Raw genomic sequence first — 25,339 nt, 5'->3', positions numbered from 1 at the left:
AGAAGTACCTGGTAGTCATTGTGCTTCTGATAGTTTTTCTTTTCTCCCATTTTCACCCCCACTGATTCCTGGTCTTAAACTTGATGGGATCTGCTTGGATTTTCTTTTTCCCCCAAAATGTTAAAGGTATTGGATCGGTTACCCCAAGATGGGAAGTGATTGTGCTTGCTGTTCATGCCTCTTTCTACTAAGACTGACTGTACTTTGGATACCAAGACAGTTTTTATTTCTTTAGGGAATTTGTTGACCCTTCTCAAGAGGAAGAAAAAACTTGCCTTGATCAGGTCATATCGTGTAACATTATACCTGCATGTAGGTTAAAAATATCTAAAACCACTGAGGAATGATTCCATATAGGATTGTTAGAAGAGAAGAAAGTAATCAAATCTCTCAGTACCTAGACAGGCCAGTTTCAAGCAGAAGGCTGGGAAGGTATGGGCTACAAACTCAAGCTGGGTCCCACAGACCTCTGTTTTGTCCTGGTGGAGGCAGTTATGAGATCAGATGAGAAAAGGGGATTATGGAGGCATTCTTCCTTTGACACCCCTTCAGGTTATTGCATTGCTCTTACCTCGATAGCCCAGGGGCTGTGGAGGCTGGAAGGGTGGCTTCTCGGCACAAACCAGTGAATGAAGGCCCACAGGCAAGTAGCTGTCCTCTGCGGCTGTCACAGGAGCCCTCTGGGTTAAGGGTGAGTGAGGGGCCAGGCACGTGCACCAGGTGGTGCAGGATACCAGCTCCAGGTGGTTGTGAAGGGTCGTGAAGGTGAGCCTGGGGGCCCCTAGAGCCAGCTGGCTGCTATCCTTGCCTTCTCTCATTCTGGCAGACTCCTGCCAAAGTGTTACTGGTATGCATTTTAATAACTTAAGCCATGACTCCTTCTTGGGTTTTAATGGAAATTCTGTTAAAATGGAGCGTTCTAATAGAGAATTCCAGGACTGTCTTATTTGTTTTCTGATCTATCAGACCAGACTCACCTGTTGAAAACATAAATCAGACATATCACTGCTTTGCACTCCAGTGAATGCCCACATCACTGAACGTAAAATCCAGATGTATTACCATAACCTGCAAGGCCCTGACTAAAATGGCCCCTAGAAGCTCCTCTAACCTCATCGTTCTCCCTCTAACCACAGCATTCACCCCTGCAGCCTTTTCTTTGGTAGACCGAGCTTGTTCCCACCTCAGCGCCTTTGCACTTCCTGGTGCTCCGCCTGGAAAGCTGTTCCTCCCACCCTGTTCCTTCTGTCATTGACTGTGAGGTCTCAGCTTAAACACTCTCTTCTCAGAAGGGTCTGTCTTGGTCTCACAGGCACTCTCAGGCACACCCCTTTGGCTTTTTTCCTCCATTGTATTTATCAGTGCATTGTGTGTTTTGGTTTGTTCGTTGACTTTATTCACAAAAGTGTCAGTGTCCTGAGGGAGGGACATTGCTGTCTTTATTCATCACTGTATTGCCAGTATTGAGAACACTGCCAGGGCAAGTTGGCACTCAATGAATATTTGTAGATTGGGCGAATGAATGAAGTAAAACCTGAGGCTGAGAGGCTTTTGTTGGCTCCACTACTCTCCATTTCTGTACCCAGCTGCCAAACACCAGGCTACTGGCTTCATAGCCTTCCACCTGCGCCTCTGCCAAGCCCCAGCCAAGCCTCCCACCCATCCTTAGAGGGGGGTGTCTAAATGAAGGCACAGCCCAATGTGTCGGCAGCTGCCAAACCCCAGGATGAACATAGTAGCTAGGCTGAGAGATCGCTCAGCTCCAGCCTCTCCAGCCTCTCATGTACCCTCCAGAATTTGGGCTAAGCATGGTATGTTACCACTGTATCTTTGATTATTTTATTTGTTTTGATGTACAGCCTATAGCACCATTCAGTTACATAGTTTCTTTATCCAAGGCCCCATATATCCTTCCTTAGTGACTTGAACTGCCTAGAGTGAGGAAAGGGCTGAGAGTTTAGGGTCTCTGGTACCTCAGCAAACTGCAAGTTTGTCTCCCCCACCTCCTCCCCTTATCCAGTCTGCCAAGCAACCAGTCTGTCACTACCCCCAGCCTTTCCTGGGCACTAGTCAGGTTTTTTCATTGGTTTGTTTTGCTTTGCATACTTGCTTCCCTTCCATACTCAGCCTTCCTATTGATAAGAATCATGAAATCTTAGTCTCCTGACAAACATGCCTTTTAATGACTTAGCACTTTATTTTATGCTTTTCAAATGTTTCAACATATAATTTCCTTTGATCCTAGAAATTATACTGACTAGTGGGTATGTCAAGTGATACCTCATTTCCCAGAGGAGGAAGCAAAGTCACAGTGCTGTTGTGACTGTGCTGTTCCACCCACGCCTTTCGTGGCCCGTGGCCCCACGCAGTGGATGTTTCTTTGTCTTTGGAACAGTTCCCAGATTAATGAAGCCTTTCACTAGAGACCTAAATATAAGGGCTGGGGAAACATAAAAATGGACTTGAATTTATAGGCCTAGGTTCCAGCCACTTAGAAGCTTGGTAATTTTGTTCAAATCACTTAAACTGTGTTCTCTTCCTCAAAATTTGCAATATTAAAACCTATCTTGTGGACTGGCTTGTGAGGTGCAGATGAAGTCATGTACTTGAAGTTGTATTGTGAACTTTAAATTAGTATAAAGATAGGAAATGCTGTAACAGCTTTGTTCCTAAATCCTTATTTCCAGGCAGTCCTAGTTATCATAAAGTCTTCGTGATATTTTTCTCCTGCAGAATTTGAACTTGCTTTAAATTAAACCTTTGACCTTCACATGACTGAGAGCCATTAAGGTGACTTTCCTGATACAATGATTGTTAAACTGTGGGTGAAGGGGCACTGTGTAATTAGATTTACTTGTTTCTTATGTGGCATTTTTACTTTCCAAAGCATCATAAATTTTTTTTTTTTTTTTAGAAAATCTGGTGTAATAGAAATCACAGCCATAAACATTTGTGTGCTTACAAGGCTGCTGAATGAAGCCTAACTCGAGTGAATCTTGAAAGTATTTCACTGATGCTCATATGCTTTGTGTTCACTCTTTTTGCCTTCTAGTTGCATTAGGGAATAGATAATAATCCAGAGGCAATACCCATGTTTTAAAATGTAGTAAAAAAGATTGAGGAATTGATGGAAAGATTTAATCATTTATTTTTTTAAATTGTGTCAGATATATATAACACCAAACTTACCATTTTAAAGTGGACGGTTCAGTGGCATTAAGTACATTCACATTATTTTGCTACCATCACCACCATCCATCCCCAGAATGTTTTTTCATCTTGCAAAACTGAAACTCTGTACTTACGAAACAATAACTCTCTATTTCTCCCTCTCTCCAGCCCCCAGCAACCATCATTCAACTTTACAACCCTATGAAATTTGACAGTTCTGGGTACCTCAAATAAGCAGAATCATACAGTATTTGTCTTTTTGTGGCTGGCTTATTTCATTTAACATAACATGCTCAAGGTTCATCTGCATTGTAGCATATGTCAGAATTTCCTTTCGTTTTAAGGCTGAGTTACATACCATTATATGTACATACTATGTTTTATCTGTTCATTTGTTCACTTGTTAGTGGATATTTGTGTTGCTTCCTTCTTTTGGCACTTGTGAGTCATGATTCATTGATTATGGGTGTGCCGATATCTCTTCAAGACCCAAGATTCTTTGGGGTATAAATCCAGAAATGATATTGCTGGATCCTGTGGTAATTCCACATGTAATATTTTGAGAAACTGCCATGCTGTTTTCCGTAGAGACTGCACCTTTTCACATACCCTCCAGCAGTGCACAACAGTTCAAGGCGACTTTTACAGCAGCTCCTTAATGCTGACCTCTCGACATCAGTGTTCCACGAGACTAAGCAAGAATGCATTAGTTCCATAAGTGTCTCTTCCTAGAATTAAAAGCTTTTTAAAAGTGTCTCTTAGTTTATGCCACTCCAGCATCTCTTGAAAAATAGGCAAGAAGAGCTTTGAGTTTTTTGTTTGTTTGTGTTTAGTGATTTGTTGTCAAGATAGGCATTCTGCTCAGAGCTCTTTACCTGGTATTCTCCTAACTTCCAGCTTCTGTCTTGTGCTATTGAAAAGTCCAAGGTTGTTCATAGTAAGGGTCTTTACTCTGTAAAGTTTATCTTCCTGCAAATTTAGTTCTCTAGAATAAACCTGGAATGGGGCAAGATGGTTGACTTTTCCTTCTGTCTTGCAGCTGTTACAGATTTCAGTGTCTGGCTTTCAGTGATAGGAACTATTTAGAGTGACTAGATTTTAAAAACAGCATCTTCATCACAAGACTCAGAGCTTATCCCCCAAGTTAGACAAGCTGTAAATTTCCAAAGCCACCAAGCTATAGCAGCCAAATTATCCCTTTTGATGGGGCTTGACTCAAGCCCTGCTTTATTCCTCATGGTTGTATTCCTAATTAGGGTTGGAATGGGCCTTGAGCAAACCCTGGTCTTATTAGCCTATATACACAGATATACATAACCTGTCTTTGATATTTAAAGATTTTATTTATTTACTTTTAGAGAGAAGGGAAGAGAGGGAGAGAGAGGAGGACAGAAACATTGGTGTGAGAGAAACATATATCAGTGGCCTCTCACACACCCCCAACCGGGGTCCTGGCCCACAACTCAGGCATGCGCCCTGACTGGGAATCTAACCAGTGACTTTTTGGTTCACAGTCTGGCACCCAGCACAACTTGCGGTACATCCCAGTCTCATACGAGGAAATGGTTTTGATTAACTAAGTTTAGGCTGGTTTAGAAAGGATTAACTTCTTGTCTTCTAGTTGATATTTTTAATAACTGTGTCTTGAGAGGCAAGGCATAAGAGAAGAATCTGAAATGCATTAATTTCTACCTTCAACACTAGCAACTATTTCCTTCTCTCTTCCCCTATCCCCATGCCAATTCTATTTAAGAGAAGAGTGCTTTCTCTTGTTTCCCCCTCAATTTCAAAGTACTGATAATCCTGTTCTTTAGAAGCACTCTCCATTTCCGTTGTCCAGGTCAACTAATTCTGCATGTACTGTTCTTCAAGGGGTCGCCTTCTCGGTCTTTTCACCATGAGTTCAGTGCCTTTCCAAGCTTTTAACCTGACTCATTTCTACTCAGGAACCCAAGGGACTTGAGGAAGCACTGAGTATGCTAAATGGGAATGTGATAGAAAAACACCACCAGCAGAAAAACATGAGCAGACAGTTCATAAAAGACAAAATACAAATCGTCAGGAAATACATTTTTTTTTAGAAAGCTTATCCTTATGATGACTACAAGAAGAGCCAATTATAAAACAATGAGATACTACAATGTCTGCTGTCAGACTGGTGAAGGTGGAAAAAACCCACCAGCTTAGGTGTGGTGAAGGCTTAAGAAAACAGACATGGTCAGATCCTGCTAGTGGGAACACCATTTAGCACAACATTGGGGTGGACAGTTTGGCTGTTGATAACAAAAGCCTTTAAGAGTTTATTTTCTCTTTGACTTCACAATTCTTTTCTAAAAAATTATTCTGAGAAAACAGGAGAATGCTTAAATAGTTATCAAATGATTAGATTTCATAGGAAATGCTTAGAAGGGTGTTCATTTAAAGCCTTAAGAGTGTGCTTTTCTCTAGAAGTTAGATTATAGATAGTTCTTTTATCCTTTGGTTTATCTGTATTTCCCAAATTTTTCACAATAAACATGTATTGCTTTTGTAATAAGGGATCAAACCATAAAGATTTGTTCTTTTTTCTAAACCGGGAGCAAGCTTAGCTATTCCCCCACCTTCTTACCCTGCTTTCCTGGCTCTGCCTGTGGGGACTGTTTGCATGTTGAAGAGCATGTATAGTCAGCTCTGCATTTTCCAAACCCTGCTGCCTTGGGGCCCCGTCTTCCTACCGCCTGCCTGTGTTACCGAGGTGCCCTCCAATGTCCTCCCCCGTGGTCATCACCTGTTCAGATCTCCATGTTCATCTCTAGGCAATCCATCTGCTAAGTAACCAGTTTCTACTTCCTACTTTTTCCATTCACGCCGGATGATTGACATTTAGAGGTACATGGGACCTTTACGTTTATCTCATTTTATCAGTAAGAAAACTTACACCCAGAGAAAGATAATAGCCAAAGTGTCATAAAAGCTTAGTGCGGGACCCAGGCCTCTTGTTTTAGTACCTTTTCTTCCTCTATCGGACCAGGCTGCCTCCTTCTCACATTTTACTCTCATGCCCGGGTTTGGGAGTGAGAGTGGAACTCCACCCATTTTCAGGCCTCAGTGGTTTGGTGAGCCCTCATCTCGTCCTAAAAGAGAAGTTAATCATCTCCTTTTGTGTAACAAGCACTTATTAATGTGTACACACATACACATTAATTCTGATAAATATGCCCATTAATTTCTGACAACCCTTTCAAGTAGTTTTTATCTTCTATTTGCAAGTGAAAACTGATGCCTAGAAAAATTAGGTAACTAACTTAAATTCAGGCTTTTTTACTCTTTCATGTTGCTTATTTATTTGGGGTGATTTTGCAGACCCCAGCTAAAGTCCCCCAAAATGCACAGCATCACAACAAAAGATTAAATGATACCCACCCTAAGTCCAGGAGTTCTTCCCACCACACACACAACACATATTTTAGATTCTGAGGCTAGTTTTTAAAACATTACAGTCCACCTCAGAACTGGACCATTTTTCTTCTGTCCACAGTTGCTTTTCACATGATGGGATGCGATGGGGTCACGTACTTGTGATACTAACACAGAAGAAATGGGAAACTTGTCAGATGTTTCTTAGGAAGATAAAATCATTACAAAATGCAATTAATGAGTTATTTCTGGGTTTTATTGGTCTGTCACCTTGTATCATTGAAAATTAGAGTGTGGGTCTGTATATTTCAGTGTGAACTGACCCAGAAGATGGGTTTTGCTTTTGTATCCAGAGAAGCATTTCCCGTGATTCATGTAAATTTTTTAAAAGTCTCTGTTCATTACATATCGACAAGTTATTCCTCTGATGTGGAACTTGATCAAGGTTTTGGATCTTAAAGAACTCTTCCAGCACAGTTTCCTAAATTCACCACCATCTTCTCTGCACTGTTCTCCCCCCGCACCCCCACCATGATACGTGGCCTCAGAGCATTCTTATAAAACTGTAAGGGAAAGAACAGAATTCATAAAATGAAGGACATCAAGGTCAGCTCTTGATGATGCGCACAGGAGGCCTCCAGGTTGATTTGTAGGCTGTCAGCCTCCTGTGGCCTTTCCTATCTGTGCCTCCCTTTACTCCTGTCCTCAAGTTCTTCATTTACAGTGACCCAAAAATAGCTTAAATGTGGCGTCTTCTAAGAGTCTTTTAAAGCAACGAAGGTGTTAGTTAAACAGAGGTATGAATCCCCAGGGCATAGAAGATCTGGGCCCTGCTGCCTCTGTGGTGTGTTTGCAGTAAACTCTTAGGCAAGTAGTTTTGCCTTTCTAAAGCTGGTTTCTGCATCTGTAAACACGAAGACTGATTGGATAAGATTCAAGGTTTCTTCCAGCGCCAATGTGTCTTTTACAACTTCACTATTGCTCATGGGACTCTGTCTGCGTGAAGATCCTTCCTCCCGTGTAGAAGGAGATAGACAGACCCTGTACTCAGCATGTGGAAGTCCTGTCCAGACTCTCCCATGTTCCATCCATGACTTTGGGCAAGTCACACATTCTCACAGTCTCTGATCTCCATTCTCCTCAATTCTGTAGTATTTCAAGTGCAGGGTTTTTTGTGAATGATGAATGAAAATGTTTGACATTGAGCTCTCCAAATGTGAGTGATAAATGTTATAATGGTGCCTGGGGACCAGCACCGAGGAACTGAGAGCCTTTTCCTACTTCTGGAGTTCTGGGAGGGAAAGAAGCTGTTTTTGCACGTGCCATCTATCTTCAGCTGCTGTAGCCCCATACCCTCGCTGCTAGTTTTCTGCCTGGTATTACTCTGTCCTCTGCCCCTCCCTGCCGTAGTTCTGGTATTTAAGTATTCCCAAGCAGCAGTGACCAAACAAATGACCTGTGTGAGTAACCTGGTACTTTGAGGTTCCGTGAGAAACAAGCCTCCCAGAATTTGGTATCTTACCCCCTCCCCACTCCATTTCATCTCCCACACAACACATGAACATCATGCACGCATGTACTTTTTAACCCTTTTACATACTTTTTTGCTAATGGCTAATAAAATAATTAGATTCTTGTTGAAGTACTTATTTCCAGTTTATCCCCTATTGTCCCCACATCCCCAGTGAAGCTGTAAGACAGAGGTGTGACGAGAGGGAACCAAGAACTGGGGATACAGAGTAGTAAGACATCTTCCCCACCTCCAGTTACGCTGTGAGGACCGCAAGAGCAGTGAGCACAGAGTGCTCTAGACGCTTCCTCTAATGTGGCTGGGGAGGGGGCGGTGCTTTGAGGAGATGATGATATTGAAGTGACCAATACAGAAAGGTATGGGGAGGTTTCTCCATCGGACAGCTGAGGGGATCGAGTCGGAAGTTGAAGGAACTACCCCAGGGTTACAATGAGAGCGGCCAGAATTCAAGCTCTGAGAGAATGCCAGCCTGAGTTTTGGCACCAAGATAAACTGTTGTATGAAAAATAAGCACCTGGTTTTGGGTCTTTTTATCCATTGTTTTATAAGACTGCAAATATATGAGTGCTAACAGTGAAAGAAGTTTCACTTTTAAGTGAGAGAAGCTTTGAGAAGGAATAAAACAAAAACTAACGTTCAGAATAAAATATTAGACTTTAGGTGAAACCATTTTTTTTTTGCCTGTATGCTGAAAATTGTCAAAGGTATTTTAACATCTTTTTAATAACATCACGTATATTTCCAGATTAATGCTGATGTGATTATGCTGTATACATAGTTAGTACCTGGATCCTTCCTGTTATTGAGAAGCTTCTTTTTTACTTCCTCTCTTCCATATAAATGAGGTGTGAGAGAGAAGTGCAGCATATTACCATTTAACTCAGACAGCTACATGCCATACACCTCAAAGGTGCTAAATTGGCTTCACATTTAGAAGTGTCTTTTTCTGCAGTGTGTTAATTGCACCAAAACAAATGATCTTTCCAAGACACTAGAATTCATTATTTTGTTTCATCTCTGTAGTTATAGCTCATCTAACTTACAAATCACCTAAAATTTGGTTTTTGTCCCTTAGTCAATATCAATTTAGCCTTTACTTATCTCAATTCCAATGGCCCAGAAGAACAGATTCATTTAATGTTATATACACATATTTGAACTTTAAGTCACTTCTTTTTCTCTAACACCTTAATTTTAGTTTTATCTGAATGGCATTTTATTTCAGTGATAGAAAAAACATTATTGGTGGCCCTTTAACTGGTCAAGTTATATAATTTACATGGCCTCAGTACACTTGTAAACAAAAGGAAGTATTAGCTCTTAATTCTCTTCTTTCTGTACAGTTCTATGATTTATTCTTTTGTTTCAAGTTAATCCTCTACCTTTAATAGGTTAAAGGTAAATGGATAGTTATCAATGGATCAGGACTAAAGGAACTATTTTGAAAGGAATCTTAATGTGTACACATTAACACACATTAAGTTATCAGGTGTGAAAAATCTGGCGGCTTCTGTTGTCCTTTGTTTCTTAGTCAAAAGGCATTGAAAGTAATCCATGTGTAGACTTAAGTGACTTTTGTGAGATCCAACCTTTAATAACAGTTCCAGCATGTCCCAGACTCTCAGTTGGCAGGCAGTAAATGATAGTTGAAGTTAACTTAGGCATGGTTTATTATATCCTCTTGGTGAGTTTTAAACCATTTCTAAATGCAAGTTAACAAAAAGAGAGAGAGATTCACAACTAAGCCCAGGAAGAGATAGGAATATACAAAGACATATGCATATGTTTATGGCATCTTTGTGTTTAATAGCTAAAAATTGAAAACAAATATTCATCTACTAGTAAATGAATCAACAAAACGTACATGTATCCAGTGGAACACCACTCAGCAGTAAATCAGAGCAGACTACTGATGCACGCTACAGCGTGGAGGAATCGCCAAAGCATCATAGTAAATGAAGCACCCCAGACAGAAAAGACTGCATCCTGTCCGGTTCCATTCACAGGAAATCCTAGAAAAGATGAAACTGTTGGGACAGAAAGCAAATCAGCTGTTGCCAGGGCCTGGGGGTGAGAGGAAGGCATTGATTAGAAAGGGGCACAGGGTACTTTCTCGGGTAATGGGAACTGTTCTCTGTCATTATTTCAGTGGTATGTGCATGTATACGGACGTTCGTTAAGATTCATCAAATTGTACACTTAAAATCGATGACTTTTATTCAGTGTAACTTATACCTTTAATTTAAAAACAAACAAACCCAGGGCAGCACCTTGAATGCCTCACCGAGTGACCACTTCAATTAGAGAAATAACCATTTTTAAACATCAGACTTTGAATGCCTATTTTAACAAGATACTAACATTATTTTTATGGTGAATCCACACAGAATTTTGAACCCTAAAGTGTATTTGCATAGAAAATGGAAAATGATCAGCTTGCTTTAATATCTCATTGCATTTTTGCTTTTCTTTACTTCTCTGCCCAACCTAGAAAAGCTAATTGAGGGACTCAAATCTCCTGACACTTCTCTTCTGCTCCCTGACCTCTTGCCTATGACAGACCCTTTTGGTAGCACTTCCGATGCTGCAATTGGTAAAGTCTCCATTTCTGTTTCTTTGGTAATGCATGATGTGTGTGTCTATTTCAAGAATGATAACTGGGTAACAGATCCCTACTGAATAGCCGTGGTGAGGAGTGGAAATGCCACCAAGCCTTCTGGTGTTAGATGATGCCTTGTGCTAACCCAGAAACCAAGACTATTTAATCTTCTCTGTTAGCATGTCAAATGAAGTATTTTCTCTGCCTTCCAGCTGCACACCACTGTTATTTTTGCTTTTCTTGTTATCCTGAGATTTCTAGAGTCACATCCTATGAATGAGGAGGAATGAGGGAAAATTCACATTTAATTACAAAAGCTTCATGGAAAGTTTCAAGCCAGACCTTCCCTTCAGTAGATTCTTCTTTAGAAGGCCTAAGTGTCAGGTATCAGCAACTGAGAAGACACATGCCTGGTGGTGAAGCTTCAGGCATAGAATCCAGAGGAGCAGCTTGGTCTTGCTTGACCTAACATTTCTCTGTGCTCCAACTGCAAGGCCAGGCAACACCTACAAAATGCCCAGGGCCCCTCTACTCCAGGGCCACAAAGTCCTAAAACTCAGAGAGGCCATGACACTACAGAGACATGGGCCTCTAGCTGGGGGATGTCTCACTGTGCGGAATACCTCCCAGCTACATTGTGGGGTGGGATTTGAGATGGACTAGTGGCCTTTGCAAACCACAGAGGTTGTGAAAGGCTCCTAAGCTTGTCCCTTAAGGAAAGCAAGATTAGCAGGAGATATTAAGGTGCCTTTCAGTCTATGTCTTCTGATGTGGAGGAGATCTCCTGGTGGCTCACATTCTGCATTTATCTATAAAAACAGACTAGCCACCGTGGTTGATTTTGCACAGGCATGCCCAATCAGCAAAGCGCGGATACTCAAAGCAGCAGAAATAAAGTAACTTACTGTGCTTCCATCTCACATTTTAGAGACCTTCACAGAATTGTCCAAAGACCCTCTGACTGCCTGCCCCTGATCCTTTTTCTCCCTTTTTAATGCTCTGTTACAAAAGAAAAAGCTGATGTTGCTGTTGAGAGTCTCATACCAGGACTGGAGCCCCCGGCGCCCCAGCGCCTCCCATCTCAGACGGAATCTGTGACCTCAAACTGCACAGGTCAGTCAGGATTCTCTGCAGCAGCGGGACTGGCCAGTGTGGTGAGCCCTTAGAGCTGGTCTTTCCACCTGCAACAGGTGGTCCTGGGTTTAGTTTGTAGCCTGGTTAGTTCCTCCCAGAAGGGATGCCCTGTATTGGTATAACCCCAGCTTCTAGATTTTGAGTGATGTCTTTCCTCCCTAAAAAACAGAGTATTTTTTGGAGCCATGTTCTTTGTAGAGTAATCCCTAGGATTTTTCTTATTATAGTCTTTCTTTATTCAAGATCTTTACACTAGTGGCAGATTCCTCCCATCTCATTAATCAGAGAACTCTGCTGAGCTATAAGGATGCCCGTTAACTCCTCCAGGTTACTGAGTAATGTTTCCCCCTCAGTGGTATCTAGGAAACCAATGTTCTTTTGTTGATCCTATTCCTAGCACAGTACTCTAATCATTTATAGGTGACTTGCTGTTAAATTGTAGGCAAAGTTGAAATCTTTCCTGGCTCCAGCATTACTTTTACCCTAATTTCAAAGTTCGCTCTTAGTAAAATTTCTTAACTGCCCATAAATACAGATTTAGTAACCTTCATCTCTCTTGAGCCCATAATCACCTTGATAAAAGTGTCCAATTTTCTAACTTAGAAACAATTAGAAATCTAAGAAGTATGAAAATTAACTTATTTAGATTCGAAAAAGTGAGCACAGAAGACAATATGCTTTCTTTTCCTTGTGCTCACTTGGCTGTTTTCTCCTAGAAAACTTCCCAGAAAAGAATTCATGTGTTAAAATACTTGTCTTCTTTCTGTTTTTTAAAAGCAAATTATGTGTTCAAAGGAACAATTAAAGTTTATACTAGTAAGAGGCAAGATCATTCTAGTTTGAATAGGAATCTGAGTTCTAGAAAGTATTGTTCAACCACTAGTAGTAAACCGGGGACAACCCCCTTCTAGTCATAATGGACACCTCATCCTGCAGTAACTTCTTTCCATGAGTTTTTGGGGAAAATTTAAGTGAAACTCTTTTTTTAAGAAAAAAGATTATTTTTTTTTAAGAGAGGTGAAGGGAGGGAGAAAGAGAAGGAGAGAAACATCGATGTGAGAGAGTAACATCTGTGGTTTGCCTCTCGTACATGCCCTGATCAGGGACCGAACCCACAATTCAGGCATGTGCCCAGCAAGGAATCGAACCAGCAACCTTTCCCTTTGCAGGATGATGCCCAACCAACTGAGCCACACTAGTCAGGGCTAAGTGAAAGTCTTTAGTTGCAAAGTTCTTTTTCCCAAATGGCTTTTATTGGAATTCAAATCACATACTTGCTTATCTAGCCATGCCTGAGCAAAAAATTCATCCAATTTTATATGTTAATTTAAGGTTAAGAGGAATCTAGAAATACATGTTTCCATAAGTGAAATCCAGAGTGCCTAACATGTTTCTTTTAGTTTTCTTTTTCCTGCCTTGGCTCATATGTGTGACATGTAAGTGCAGTAACTTAAAGGCCAAGGTCTAACCCTGTGATGTTGTTGTATGTGCCATTTAATGCCATCACTGACCTGGGATGCTGTTAATCTGGACTCAGATTCTCTCACTGGGGAAGATTCCCTGATCGATTGCTCTCTGCTTTCTAACCCTACTACTGACCTTCTGGAAGAGTTTGCCCCCATAGCGATCTCTGCTCCAACCCATAAAGGTAAATGCTCTCTTCTTCTTGGGCCCACATGTATCCTTCGAGGAGATCTGAATAACTGAACATTTTCCTTACCCAAAGTCTTTGCTAGTGAAGTGTTTTAACCTCCTCCTTCTGTGGAAAACTTGAGTTTGTGATCTCAGCCACTGTGTTATAGTCCCTCAGAAATAATATTTAGTGAGGCTTAGACAACAGATTGGTGGAGGTATTACTGCCTGGCAGTCACCTGAAATACAGATATTCATGCGGTCCAGGAAAGATAGAGCTACATACCTTCGAAGCCAACTCAAGTAGGTGGTGAGTTGATTAGCCACTGACTGTAATTATTAATATGATAGTTGTTGGCCTTAAAACTTAAAAGTGGTTTGTTAAATATGATGTAAAGATTTTGGACAGTGATAAATAGGCATCGTTCCTCAAAAGTCAGTCTTCAAGAAATTGAATTTATAAAAGTTTTGAATTTTAGTTAATATTTGGGTCACAATTGATTACTAGGTTTCTTTTTTTTTTTTTATCTACCGTTTTCACTTCTTAGGTTAATACTGATTTATAATTTTGGACAGATGTGGCTTGCTTTGAGTTCTGTTCAGTGAGTAGTTTGTGAAAGCGACAGGCACAATGCCAGGCTTGCGCAGGCATCCGCGAGACTTCCTGCTGAGCTAGGGTCGAGCACGTGGTTTTCTAGAAGGAGCAAATACTTAGAAAAGGAAGTTTAGCATCCTCTCTGCAGGAAATTAAAAAACGAAGCCTCCCCAAGATGAATGAAAAACAATTAGCCTGTGGTTTGTGGTGGTAATAGTTGAGCTTTTGTTTTTACCTTTTATGGCATTAAAATGATTATATTTTTATGGAGCATGTAGAAAGAAGTTACCTGTTAACCAAGTATGTCTGGCGGGAGTGTGTCAGCAGCAATGTGTAATTACAGAGGAGCAGTACTTGCAAAATAGGTGCTCAGCTAGCAGTTGGTGGTGAGATGGCCCTAATTAGAAGGAAGAAGAATATTTTAACAAGCTTCTGCTGGAAATCTTAGTGCATGTGATGTCTTGAGACATCAGTTATTTGAAAGTCTTTTTTCCCAATCAGAGGGCAGTGAGTCCTTTCGGAAGCATTTGTTTTGCCTCCTATATAGTGGTTGCTTTGTAAAGAGAAACGGCCCCAACCCGTGGCTTTCAGTTTTTCAAATATTGTCAGGCCTCTGTTTGCTCAGTAAAGAAGATAAATGACTAATTTCTGTGCCTTTGTGAGTTGCTGACATTGAAGAAATACCTCACAGTAACTGCGATTAATGGTCTTACAATGGTAGAGAGAATTCATCCTATAATTCTTCTCCTGCATCATTTATGAAAGTCTTAACATGGCCAGCACTAAAGCATTTTTTTTTCATTTCTCTAAGTTTTCCAACTTTGCTACTTTTAATTCAACTCAGGAAAATAAGCACTTTCATCTTTAAAAATGTGCAGTGATTGTACAGTTGGGGACTTGTGCCTCTTACATGTTCTCTCATTTGCTAATCTCTGTTTCTGTTGTCTCTGCTTGTGTACTCGCCTTCTGTGTTAAGCTGCAGAAGATAGTAATCTCATCTCAGGTTTCGATGTCCCTGAGGGCTCGGACAAGGTGGCAGAAGATGAGTTTGACCCTATTCCTGTATTGATAACCAAAAACCCACAAGGTAAGAAAGAGAGGATGGGGAAAGAGCCTGACATCAGCTCTCCACAAAAGAGTACCACTGTACCTAATCTATGAGAGGGGCGGGGGGAAGCAATATTGAATGAAAGTTATTGGGGGTACTGACAATTGCTGTAGGTGGACCAGTAGAGAGAGATAGAGGTACTGCTAGAGGTTATCTTAAAACCTGACCACGGTGGTTTTTTTTAGAGAGAAGGAAAGTTTTAATGTCTAACTAAAAGCAGGTTTTTACAAAGTATCAAGCCTATAAAGCAAAGTGATCTTTAAACCTGAAGGCATATGTCAAAAAATGCACTGAAGTTGGGTTTTTCTTTTTCATAATGATCAGAACAATTTGTAATAAATGATCTTCTCAAAGAGATTAATAATGATGCATTGGTATAATCTACATGTTTTCGACATTTGTGGAGCATAACTTCCCTCTTTGATGGATTCAAATCATTCGAACGTGCCACACAACACTGAATAACAAAGGACCATCTCTCTATATTTTTAAAACTTGTTTTTATTGCTATAGTCTTAGAAACTATTTTCTCTCCAAAGCAAAAATTACTGATTTTTTACTCTATCAAGGAGATGACTCTATGTTGTCCAGAAGTTAGTACAGCCAGCACTTATCAGGCAAAGCATACATCCATTTGAACGGTGCCATCGGACGGTGTGCACACAGTGCCTGAACCTTTTGCGGGAAGTGGTAGAAACCTAACTTATTTTTAAAAACCAACATGTAAGAGTTTGCAGATGTAAATTGTTGCTTCTCTAGGGTTTTGTTTTGGTTTGTTTTTTCTCCTTTGCTTACTCTGCACATATAAACCTTAACCCTCTGTGTTTTGTACTGAATTCCTATCTCTCCACTTCCAGGTGGGCACTCTAGAAACAGCAGTGGGAGCTCTGAGTCCAGCCTTCCCAACCTAGCCAGGTCTTTACTGCTGGTGGATCAGCTCATAGACCTGTAGCCGTGACCCAGTAGCAGATGCAGTTCTGTAACCTTCATACCGTAATACACATTTTCATTACGGAATTATAAGAAAAATGATTTTTTTAAATTGCAAATAAGGAGCCCTGTAGCCCTTATCTCCTGCCCCTTGCCTTCTCTGTAGAAATGATAAGGAAAGAAAATCACTTTGGCCCTCCAGATATTCCTTGGCCAGTTCCTCCCTGTTCATTTGCTGTGTTTTCTCATTACCCTTCTTCAATAGCATTGTCTTAAATCAAGCACTAGATGCCATAAGCTTCACCTCTGCTGGAATCAACTCCACCAAAAGCTTCTCTGTAACTGAAACTAGTGAATTGACACCTTTGCCTCATTCTTGCTAGGAATGGCCTCCCAAGTCAATCCTCCCAACCCCTGTCTCCTTTGGCCAGATGCTGATGAATGTGTTTCTCTGTTTTTGCTTTTTTATCCTGCTGCATTATTGTGAAGACCTGGCTTCTTCAGTTGGTCTTAACTCTAGGCAGTAGCCTGGAGACAGGTGTGTGGTTTGAGAAGGGTAAAAATGACTGGTCGATGGTATATGTTTGAAAAGAGAAAGTGAGCCGAGCTCTAGCCAACCAACTGTGACCCTGTTTGATCGTAGACCTAGCCAAGGGATTTTACACCCCATGCAGCCTGCCCAGCATCCGTCCAGCATTCTGGCTTCCATTGAACCGCGATTTCTCAGATCTGGAGACGTGACTGCAAGTACTTGAGATCCTTGGATGAAATGTGTACAGTATATAAATCCCAAGTATTGCCATTCCTTCTCATGTTAACCATCCCAAGCTGGGATCTCAGAATTAGACCAAAACAAGACAATGGTGGTAATATGATACCTTTTATTAGAAGACTTTTCACTGGGGAGGGGGGTTGAATAGGGGAGGGGAAGGAATTGTAGCAGAAACAGATGTATTTTTCTTGTGATTTTTATTTTGAATCAAATATTGTAAATTGTGTATAAATGAAGATGCCGAATAGTTCTGTTTCCACTTGGCGTTTCAAGTCCGATATCAGGTGTCTGTACAGGGTTTTGATCTCTTTCCCTTGTATAACTTTACATGGCAATCCTACAATGTAACATATGGAATCATTTTGAGTAGACTTGTGTGTTGCTATAAGCTTTCAGCAGGTCCTCTGTCTTTGTAGAATAAGCATGTTGTTTATTTTCAGATAATAAGAAATAAGTGTTCTGACAAGTTAGGCACAGTTTGACTCTGGCTACTTACCCTTCTTTCTCGCTGATGTTTGTTTGAATTGAAGGGTGCAGCCAATGAAATATGTTCAGCTGGTTTTCCTTGGCTTCCTAGACTGAAAAATAAAGCATAGTTCCCCACTAACCTTAGAATATTGTTCATTAAATAAATAAAGGACCCTGCACTGACATAATAACAACATGCCTCATGGTCACCCTCTGTATATGTCCTTACTCATTTAGGGGTATTTCTTTCCTTACATGGAAAGCGGTTTTCCAACATCACCCTTTTGAAAAGAGGTGGGCACAGAAAACCCCATTGTGGTTTTCTTCCTCGAGTGCCGTTTTCCATGATGAGAAGGGAAACTCTTAGTTGGTCAGATTTGTACAGATAAAATTCCAAGCCCACTTGTTTGTTTCTCTGTCTAGTATTTTTGTTTCTTCTTTCTCACACTTGCACTTTAAGGGGGAAAAGAAAGTTGAAGAGCAACACCAGTGTGCAAAGCACTGCACTTTGGAGGACAGGCTCTAACCTCAGCGGCCTGGGAGCAGCTTTGAAAGGCATCAGAGGAGAAGTCTCAATCTCTCAGGCTTCTTTCTGGCTTTAAATACTTCCCATGCCAGCTGAAACTAGATGAGCTTAGTAAAGGCCTCTATGAGGATAATGGATCATTTTCAAAATCGAGGAAGGCATATCCTTCCTGCTAAGGATTTAAAAAGACATCTTTGAAGAGCTCTTCATGATTAAATAGCAGTGAAAATGGAACTTGGTTTGCCCCTTTATGGTCAGGAATATTAGTGAAGATCAAAATTGTATTCTTTTTTCCTGGACATAGAAAAAATGTATAGATAATGAAGGAAATGTTTATTTTTAAATAAGAATATGTTTTATGCCTGTGTTTTCCAGTTTGATTTTTTCATACATATATGTTAGAAATATAATGAAATATCTAGTTTCTTGAAACCATGGAGTGTACAGCTTAGAAATTAGATGTCTCTAAGTTGTGCCTTTCATGTATTACTTTAATTGCATTGAGATGTTTTATCTAGTCATCTGGCTCAATAAAATTTAGTATAGGCTGTTAATGAAAAGAATAGACTAAAAGCCAGAGACAGGATGCGGAGACCTGAGGTAGATAATGACATGAAATGCTTTAGGAGTAGGGTCTCAAAGGGGATAACTATTTTTCTGTTAAGGAATAAAGTGAGTGTGACCTGATAAATGGAGCCTTTGATATATAGCATTATCCCTAAGCTAAAAGGATTTATTTGAGATGAATGTAGTGTGCTGATAATTAATAGACCTATGGAACTATGGACTGAGCTATAAAAGGGACCTTAGAGATCATCCTCTCGTCTACCCATTTCATTTTACAGGTGTAGGACCTAGGGCAGGGTAGTGAAGAAGAGGCCTGTGCAGGACAGACCACCTGAGATCTTCCCTTGACCTCTGCCGGTCACTGTCTGAATCACCTTAAGCAGGCATGTCACTCCTCAGAGCTACTGTTCTTATTTACACAGTGATGGGTTGGGACTAGATGGTTCTAAGATTATAGAATTCTAGGGTTCTAAGTATATGTTATTATGCTCTGGAAGGACTATGAAGGATTTATATATCCTGATGTTCTCCAGTTATCTAATGTAGTTCTTACTGTAGCAGCATTTACATTTTAGAAAATTATAATGGGCTTTTACTAACCTGCATTGCTCTTTCGTGGTTATCTGAATAGAGGCCTAAATAGGGCAGAGTTTTGCGGTTGGTTTCAATAAAAATGACCAACTATTGGCTAGAAGAGTGGGAAAAAGTATTATAAACAAAATTAATATTTTATCTTGAGAAAAATAAGTTTTTGGTTTTTCCCCTATAATTATTAGCAATCCAAGTTCTATAATTCTATTTCAAAAAAGAAACCATAGGTGTTCCTCTTTTAAACATTACACACACAGAGTGCAACAAAACTGTACCAAATTTCAGTACTTTAAAAAATGTGTCATCAGTGATATGCTTTATAAGAATGGACAAATACTGTAAGCATATGTTTTCTTTTTTCAATTGGAGATCATATTTTCTAATTTATTTTTTAATTTTTCAATCATAGTTTGCATTCAATATTATTTTGTTTTGGTTTCCAATGTACAGCAAAGTGTATGCATATCATGTAAGCATATGTTTCTGATTTGCTTTTATTCTAACTGTGCAAAAATAGTAACTAAACCAGAAAACATCACAATGAGGTTTTTTTCCCCCTTTAGAGCATTCTAATTACTACATTGCCAAATTCAAGTCCCAGTATTTTTAAAAACATAGGCCTCACAGGAGATAAGGTTTAAGTGGTCACTTATAAATATGATTATAATTAATGATTACTTTAGCAGACATATCAGAATGCTGACATTTAATTGATTATTGTCCCCTGGTTTAACTTGGGAAGGTATATTTATTCTAATGATGCTTCCATCATTTAAGATATTTTTGAAACTCCTCTCCTTAGAAGTGGCATCAAGGAAGGTAATAAAGTATAAGAAAATCAGCTGCATTCTTATCTAAATTGGTGTCATTTTCAGCCTGTGAAAATATGTTGTCTTTCTAGATCTACTTGCTTCTACCACTATTTCCAAAAGCAAAATCGCCACCCTAAGATGAAGAGTGGTTACTGTTGAAGATAGTAAAGAGAGTAATCCACAGAAAATTCCCGAAGAGAACCTTATATAGTTCTCTTAATGGAACCTTAATGGAAAGTGACAGTGGTCATTCTTAATTTCCTTGATATTCTGAACAAGGGAATATCTGTGGTTTTGCCTCTTTAGTATGGCTTAGAGAATTGAAAGATATATATTTTAAAATGGCTCCAAAACAGGTTGTCACCTTGTTCAGGATCATTTGGTAATGGACTTGGCTCTTCCTAAAATAGAATTATAGAACCTGGATTGCTAATAATTATAGGGGAACAAACCAAAAAAAGAACCTATTTTTCTCAAGATGAAACGATTTTGTTTATAATTCTCTTTCCCACTCTCCTGGCTGAGAATTGACCATTTTGATTGAGACCAACCCAGTCTTCCCCCAGGTCAGAAATGGGTTTGCCTTCAGCAGGGCTGTGGGAAGCATCTCGGTGGTCTGGAGGGATCTGATCCAGCCGAACAAATGCGCACTGTAGGTGCCTTGGGCCAAAGTAAAGTTTCTGTGATGAAGTTTGCCTGTGAGCTCCATGAGTCTTTAACTTTCTCAGTTTGTACAGATTATCCAGATCCTGTAGCCACTAACTTAGGAGTTTGGGGATAAAAATGACAGGATAGCCTCCTTTAAAAAAAAAAAAGTCAGGATTGCCCAAAATACTGAATTAGCAAATTACAAGCTGCCAAGCAGAACAGAGAAACACTATCACATGGATATTTGAAATGGAATCTTTGTAGAAGCACTCCAGATATTATAAAAGCTATCTTTTATTCCTGTTTAGAGACTGTACATTTGCCAACCCAGAGTTAGCCTTTTTCTTGTCCAGGCTAGTGATGTTCCTGGATGTGCTTGGGTTATTTGAGTAAGAATGAATCCCAATGGCCTCCATTTTAAGTAATCCGTAGCGAGATACTATTTTGTTTCTCCTTGGTACCGTTAAACCGAGGTGGGTCAGGGAGGTGTTTGGGTAATGCAGAGTTACCAAATGGTGGTAGTTGCTAGAATGGAAGACACTTTCTTGGCTCCCACTTTGATGCAGTGTCTGAATGTACTCTTTTCCTGCCAGTATTCCACTCTGCCCTATTGCACCACCCCCTGGTCACGTGGATGTGTATTTACCGCAGGTCTTTATCCTGCTGTTCCCAAGAAGACAGAGCAAACTGAGGTACATGATGCTATCTTATGCAGTAAAAATGTGAAATTGGAACATTGCTATACAAGTATTGTATAAAAAACAAGTCTGTAAACAAATTTCTTATGTAAACATACAGGGGAATAAAGACTTTTATCTGTTCAAACGGGAGCATTGATGTGCAGAGATATAAATAACTAAAAATAGCTGTTGTTTTCCTGAGCTGAAAACCCACTTTTGCAAAAAGGATTTAAACACATTGTTGAGCGACAGTAAGTACCTGTGCATGAGGGAAGTGTGGACACGTGTGAGAGACATGCCGAGGACAGTTTAGTGAGTCCCGGCTGCCCTGGCCGCTTCTTGTGGTCAGGGAGAGTGAAACCCCTGCACGCCTGCAGTTGACATCACCAGACACGGGGCTGTAAAATAGAGCGCAGATTTGCAGCTCTCCTCTAATTTAATCTTTAATATACGCAGGCCAGTTTAATAAAACATTTTATGTTGGAACAGCAGTTTTATGCCCAGGGAGAAATCTCTTTCATTTAATTGCTCCTTTGGCTTGAGATACACAGCATCACAAGCCAGTGTTGGCTTCCATCAAATCCCTTATTCCCCCAGTCATGGGTTTTAATGCAACTACACAGCATATGGTAGGACCAAATGCTTAATTTCATCATCTAAGCCAAAAAGGTCATGGAAGGTATTAGCTTGATGTACATCTCTTGACTCCCCGATTTGGCTCCAGAGTGTGAATTGCAGCTGGTGCTGCATTTCTGAAGTTCTTGTGCAGGGATATTTGCTTTCTACTTGCTAATTATGTATATGAGTAGGTTTTTCAATACTTCGTTTTCAGTTTTATGGCAAGAATTGTGTCCTTGATACTCCCTGTATTTAGTTTTATAGTATGGGGAAAAATAAAATTCTGGTTGTGCATGATATATTATACTAACAAACATCCAGTTAGAAACTTAAGTCTTCAGATTTAGATTTTAATTTTTTTAGAAAGCACGTTGATGACCCTCACTATGTCCGTCTGATAAAATTTTCAGAGTAAACCTTTCCCAAATCATTCAACACCAGTCACTGCTTTGGAACTTAACAGGGAATTAGTAAAGATAATTGCCAAGTCATCAAATACTTTCGAGAAATCTTTTCCCTACTTTCTGAAGCATATGAGCGCTTACTAAATCTATATAACTTGCAGCCTCTAAATAGACTAAAACAGAGTTTTGAAATGTGTGCTTAACTTTAACCTGGCACACGACCCTACAGGGAAGCAAGAAAAAGAAATGTTTTGACTTGTTGTTTAATTTGATGTGATAAGCCAAAATAAAAAGAGACATGACCCAGTTAGGGGAAATTAGAACAAAATGCCCTGCCTTCAGCTTCATGGCGTGGAAGACCCTTGTGCAGACTGTGAGGCCAGGTCCTGGGCTTAAGCCCCTCCTCCTGGGAACAACTGTCAATCTCTATTGAGCTTTGTGGTCATAGGGCATCTGCCACGCATGCCATTGGTTGCCAAAGGACCTAGACCAAGGTGTGAGGTCAAATTAATATAAACCCTTCATTGCTAGTAGGCAGACTACTTCAAACATACTTCCTGACGGTACAAGGCTGTCTTCATGTACAAGGACTGTTCACCGTGAGACCCTGTGCTTTCCCTACAAGAACACACTCATATACCAAAAAAGACCTCTAACTCCCAGCCAGACTTAATGTCTATCCTCTGGTTACAGTTATTTAGAATCTCTCCTTCTCTTGACTACCTTGTTTCTTGTGCTGCCACCACCAGAATTCCTTGAGGGAGTGTGGTTGTCTGTGCTTTTCCAAGTCCCCCAGCAATGTTTGGGTCCCCAGAGTGCCAGGCGCTGAGCCTCACAGTGGGTGGTTGCTCTCTGCCCTGGTCACACTGCGCCTCTTCTAACAAGAATGACCAGGTAGAGAGGCTTGGCCTTCTCAGGAGAAACCTTTATATGTATTTTTCTGATCCTAGAAGCAGATTCATGCTAAAAAAGACAGGAAACAGGTCTGGCCTTGTTTTGAAGGTTAGGTGTTCCCTTCAAACCCAATCTTACCTGTATTTTTGTATGTGCATGAATTTTAAAAGTTGCTGGAACTTTAAGTATGACTTTCCCATTACTCACCATGAAGGTCATAGAATAGGGTCCGAGTTCGCAGGCTTCCAGTTGACCTGACGAAGAGCCCACTTTTTTACGAAAGTATTCTGATGAGGTGGGCATGTTCTTCCATCCTGTCCAACTCTGGGTATGGGCAGCCTTGCCCTGTGCTCAGAGTTCTGGAAACAGTCTAGCACTGCAGGCATCCAGAGTGCCCAGGTTCTATAGGTAGCTGCTCTTGGGTAATCTCTGCACACAAATTAATTTCACCAAATTCAGTTTAAATTTTTCGAAGTCACTAAGTCCAATCAAACTAGTGTTCATTTTCATTAGCGATCTGTACGATGCCAGAGACGGTCATTGACTTGGCTAAATTCTCCATTTTTTTCCCTAAGAGATATTTTGTTATCCCACGGAAACAGCTTAATAGCCTCAACTTTCAGGGTAGTTTTAGAAGTTAAGAAATTGTGCCTTAGTTTTGGCAACTGAAAACTCTGTCCATGTGATGCCATGTTAGAAAATGGTTCAAGGAATTTTGGGGTCCTCTCATTCCACTGTGCTTGGCAAATCTTATTTTGGAAAAAAAATAAGATTTTTCCCCCTGTCATTTGAATTTGCTCCCAGAAATCATCCTCTGGGAATCACTGTGACAGATCTAATATCAGAATAATTTCCTGAGAGGTTGGGATTATGGCTTTTTACATACGTTGCAAGGGAGAAGGTGAGAAGGTGTTTCATTTATTTCCTGTTCTCTGACTAATGCTATTGTATCACTCACGCAAGCGCACATATTAAAGCTATAATGCAAGGAGAAGTTTATCCTCTTCAAGATCAACATACTCTTCAAATACTATTCGGAAAGCCATTTGGCATCAGTACAGTATTTCACCCAAAGACTTTAATTTGGAATTCATCAAAGGCATTTAAACTGTTAGGGAAATGAAAATGGGGGAAAACCACCTTTTTGTTTCTGGAAACAATGTTTAAGGTCAGAGCTATTTAAAAAGGAGTACAGCAAAAAAGTTATAGGATTCAGAAAAGCACAGTATTTTGGTATGGCATCTAAAGTGTTCAGGACTCTCTCTATACCTCTCTTTACAGTGTAATGTCTCTAAGCAACTGGTTTCCCAATAAACTGATTTTGATGCTGCTTCTGCTGTGTTCTGTGTGCTTAATTTAAGCAGAAACTTTAACGAGAGTTTCTATGAGTTAATGCTTTGCATAGAAGAGAAGAGGGTTATGAGGGGAGGGGCTGATTGAATCACCTCTTTACAGAGGTTCCGAGTCACCTAAAGAACCCAAATCATTGTACTAAATGTTCTTATCCTGGTGGGTTGGGAGACCCATGAGATGATACCTTTACCCCCAACCACCCTTTCTCTGGATTCTTCTTGCTTAGTTACATATGCCTTTTTCCTGCCCTTTTGCTAACATGTGCCCAATGACATACTTCTAACCTGCTAATATTTCTTGGAAGGTAAGCTCTCTTGCATTCTGATAATTGTCTATTTGATTTTAAGAGCCAGAGCACCCTGAGGCACTTCTATCTAGATAGAAATAGACTAGTATTTTAGAGTTTGCAAATACTTCTGTAATTTCCAATGCATTTCACTCCTGCTTAAAGAACTTTATGATGGAGTCATTTAAGCAGAGGAAACCTTTGTTAACTTAGAAGACTGAAAACAAAGTTCCAGAGCAACTCCAGCTGAAGTTGGAATTTAATATGACTTTGCTTATGTTTCCTCCCCTGATCAAGTGCCTTCAGTACTCCTATTTGAGGCACTTTTGTGCTCTTTGAGTAGTGCTTATGATCAATCATCAAGGAAACTTGCATTTATCAAGCAGCCATGTTTTGCTGCTTTTCGGGGACAAAAGAAGGGTATGTCCTCAGAGTCTGGCCACATGTCAGATACTGAATTGAATTTGTCCCAGACAGTATTTCTGCATACTCTGGAACCATCACAGTACATGTGGAGACGAGTGACTGGGTTTGTTTTCATTCCATCATGAGCCAGTGCCAGGTAGAGCAGGTGCCAGTGCCTAACCCCGCGAGTAGGAGCATTGGTAGTTATGCTGAATGTCT

The 25,339-nt window shown here is 40.3% G+C and overlaps 1 protein-coding gene across 16 annotated transcripts in view; it reads left to right on the top strand.

The window, feature by feature from the left end:
* AAK1 (AP2 associated kinase 1) overlaps positions 1-25,339 on the top strand; it is a 166,020-nt gene that overhangs the window by 135,343 nt on the left and 5,338 nt on the right. For 4 of the 16 annotated variants that reach the window (XM_053663303.1, XM_053663304.1, XM_053663305.1 and 1 more), the window contains 4 exons: positions 10,590-10,691; positions 11,709-11,810; positions 13,369-13,479; positions 15,035-15,145. The exons of 2 other annotated variants lie outside the window; for them this stretch is intronic. In XM_053663303.1, the coding sequence (XP_053519278.1) occupies positions 10,590-10,691; positions 11,709-11,810; positions 13,369-13,479; positions 15,035-15,145 (426 nt within the window). Of the gene's footprint in view, positions 1-10,589; positions 10,692-11,708; positions 11,811-13,368; positions 13,480-15,034; positions 15,146-16,023; positions 24,032-25,339 lie in introns of those variants that run through there. 10 more of the 16 variants (XM_037127286.2, XM_037127285.2, XM_053663308.1 and 7 more) reach the window with 7 other exon arrangements.

Source organism: Artibeus jamaicensis, unplaced genomic scaffold (assembly GCF_021234435.1).
Source record: "Artibeus jamaicensis isolate MK-2021 breed Jamaican fruit bat unplaced genomic scaffold, CSHL_Jam_final contig_3174, whole genome shotgun sequence".
Classification (NCBI taxonomy): domain Eukaryota; kingdom Metazoa; phylum Chordata; class Mammalia; order Chiroptera; family Phyllostomidae; genus Artibeus; species Artibeus jamaicensis.
The sequence above is the reverse complement of the archived record's forward strand: the minus strand, read 5'-3'. Positions and strand labels throughout refer to the sequence as shown.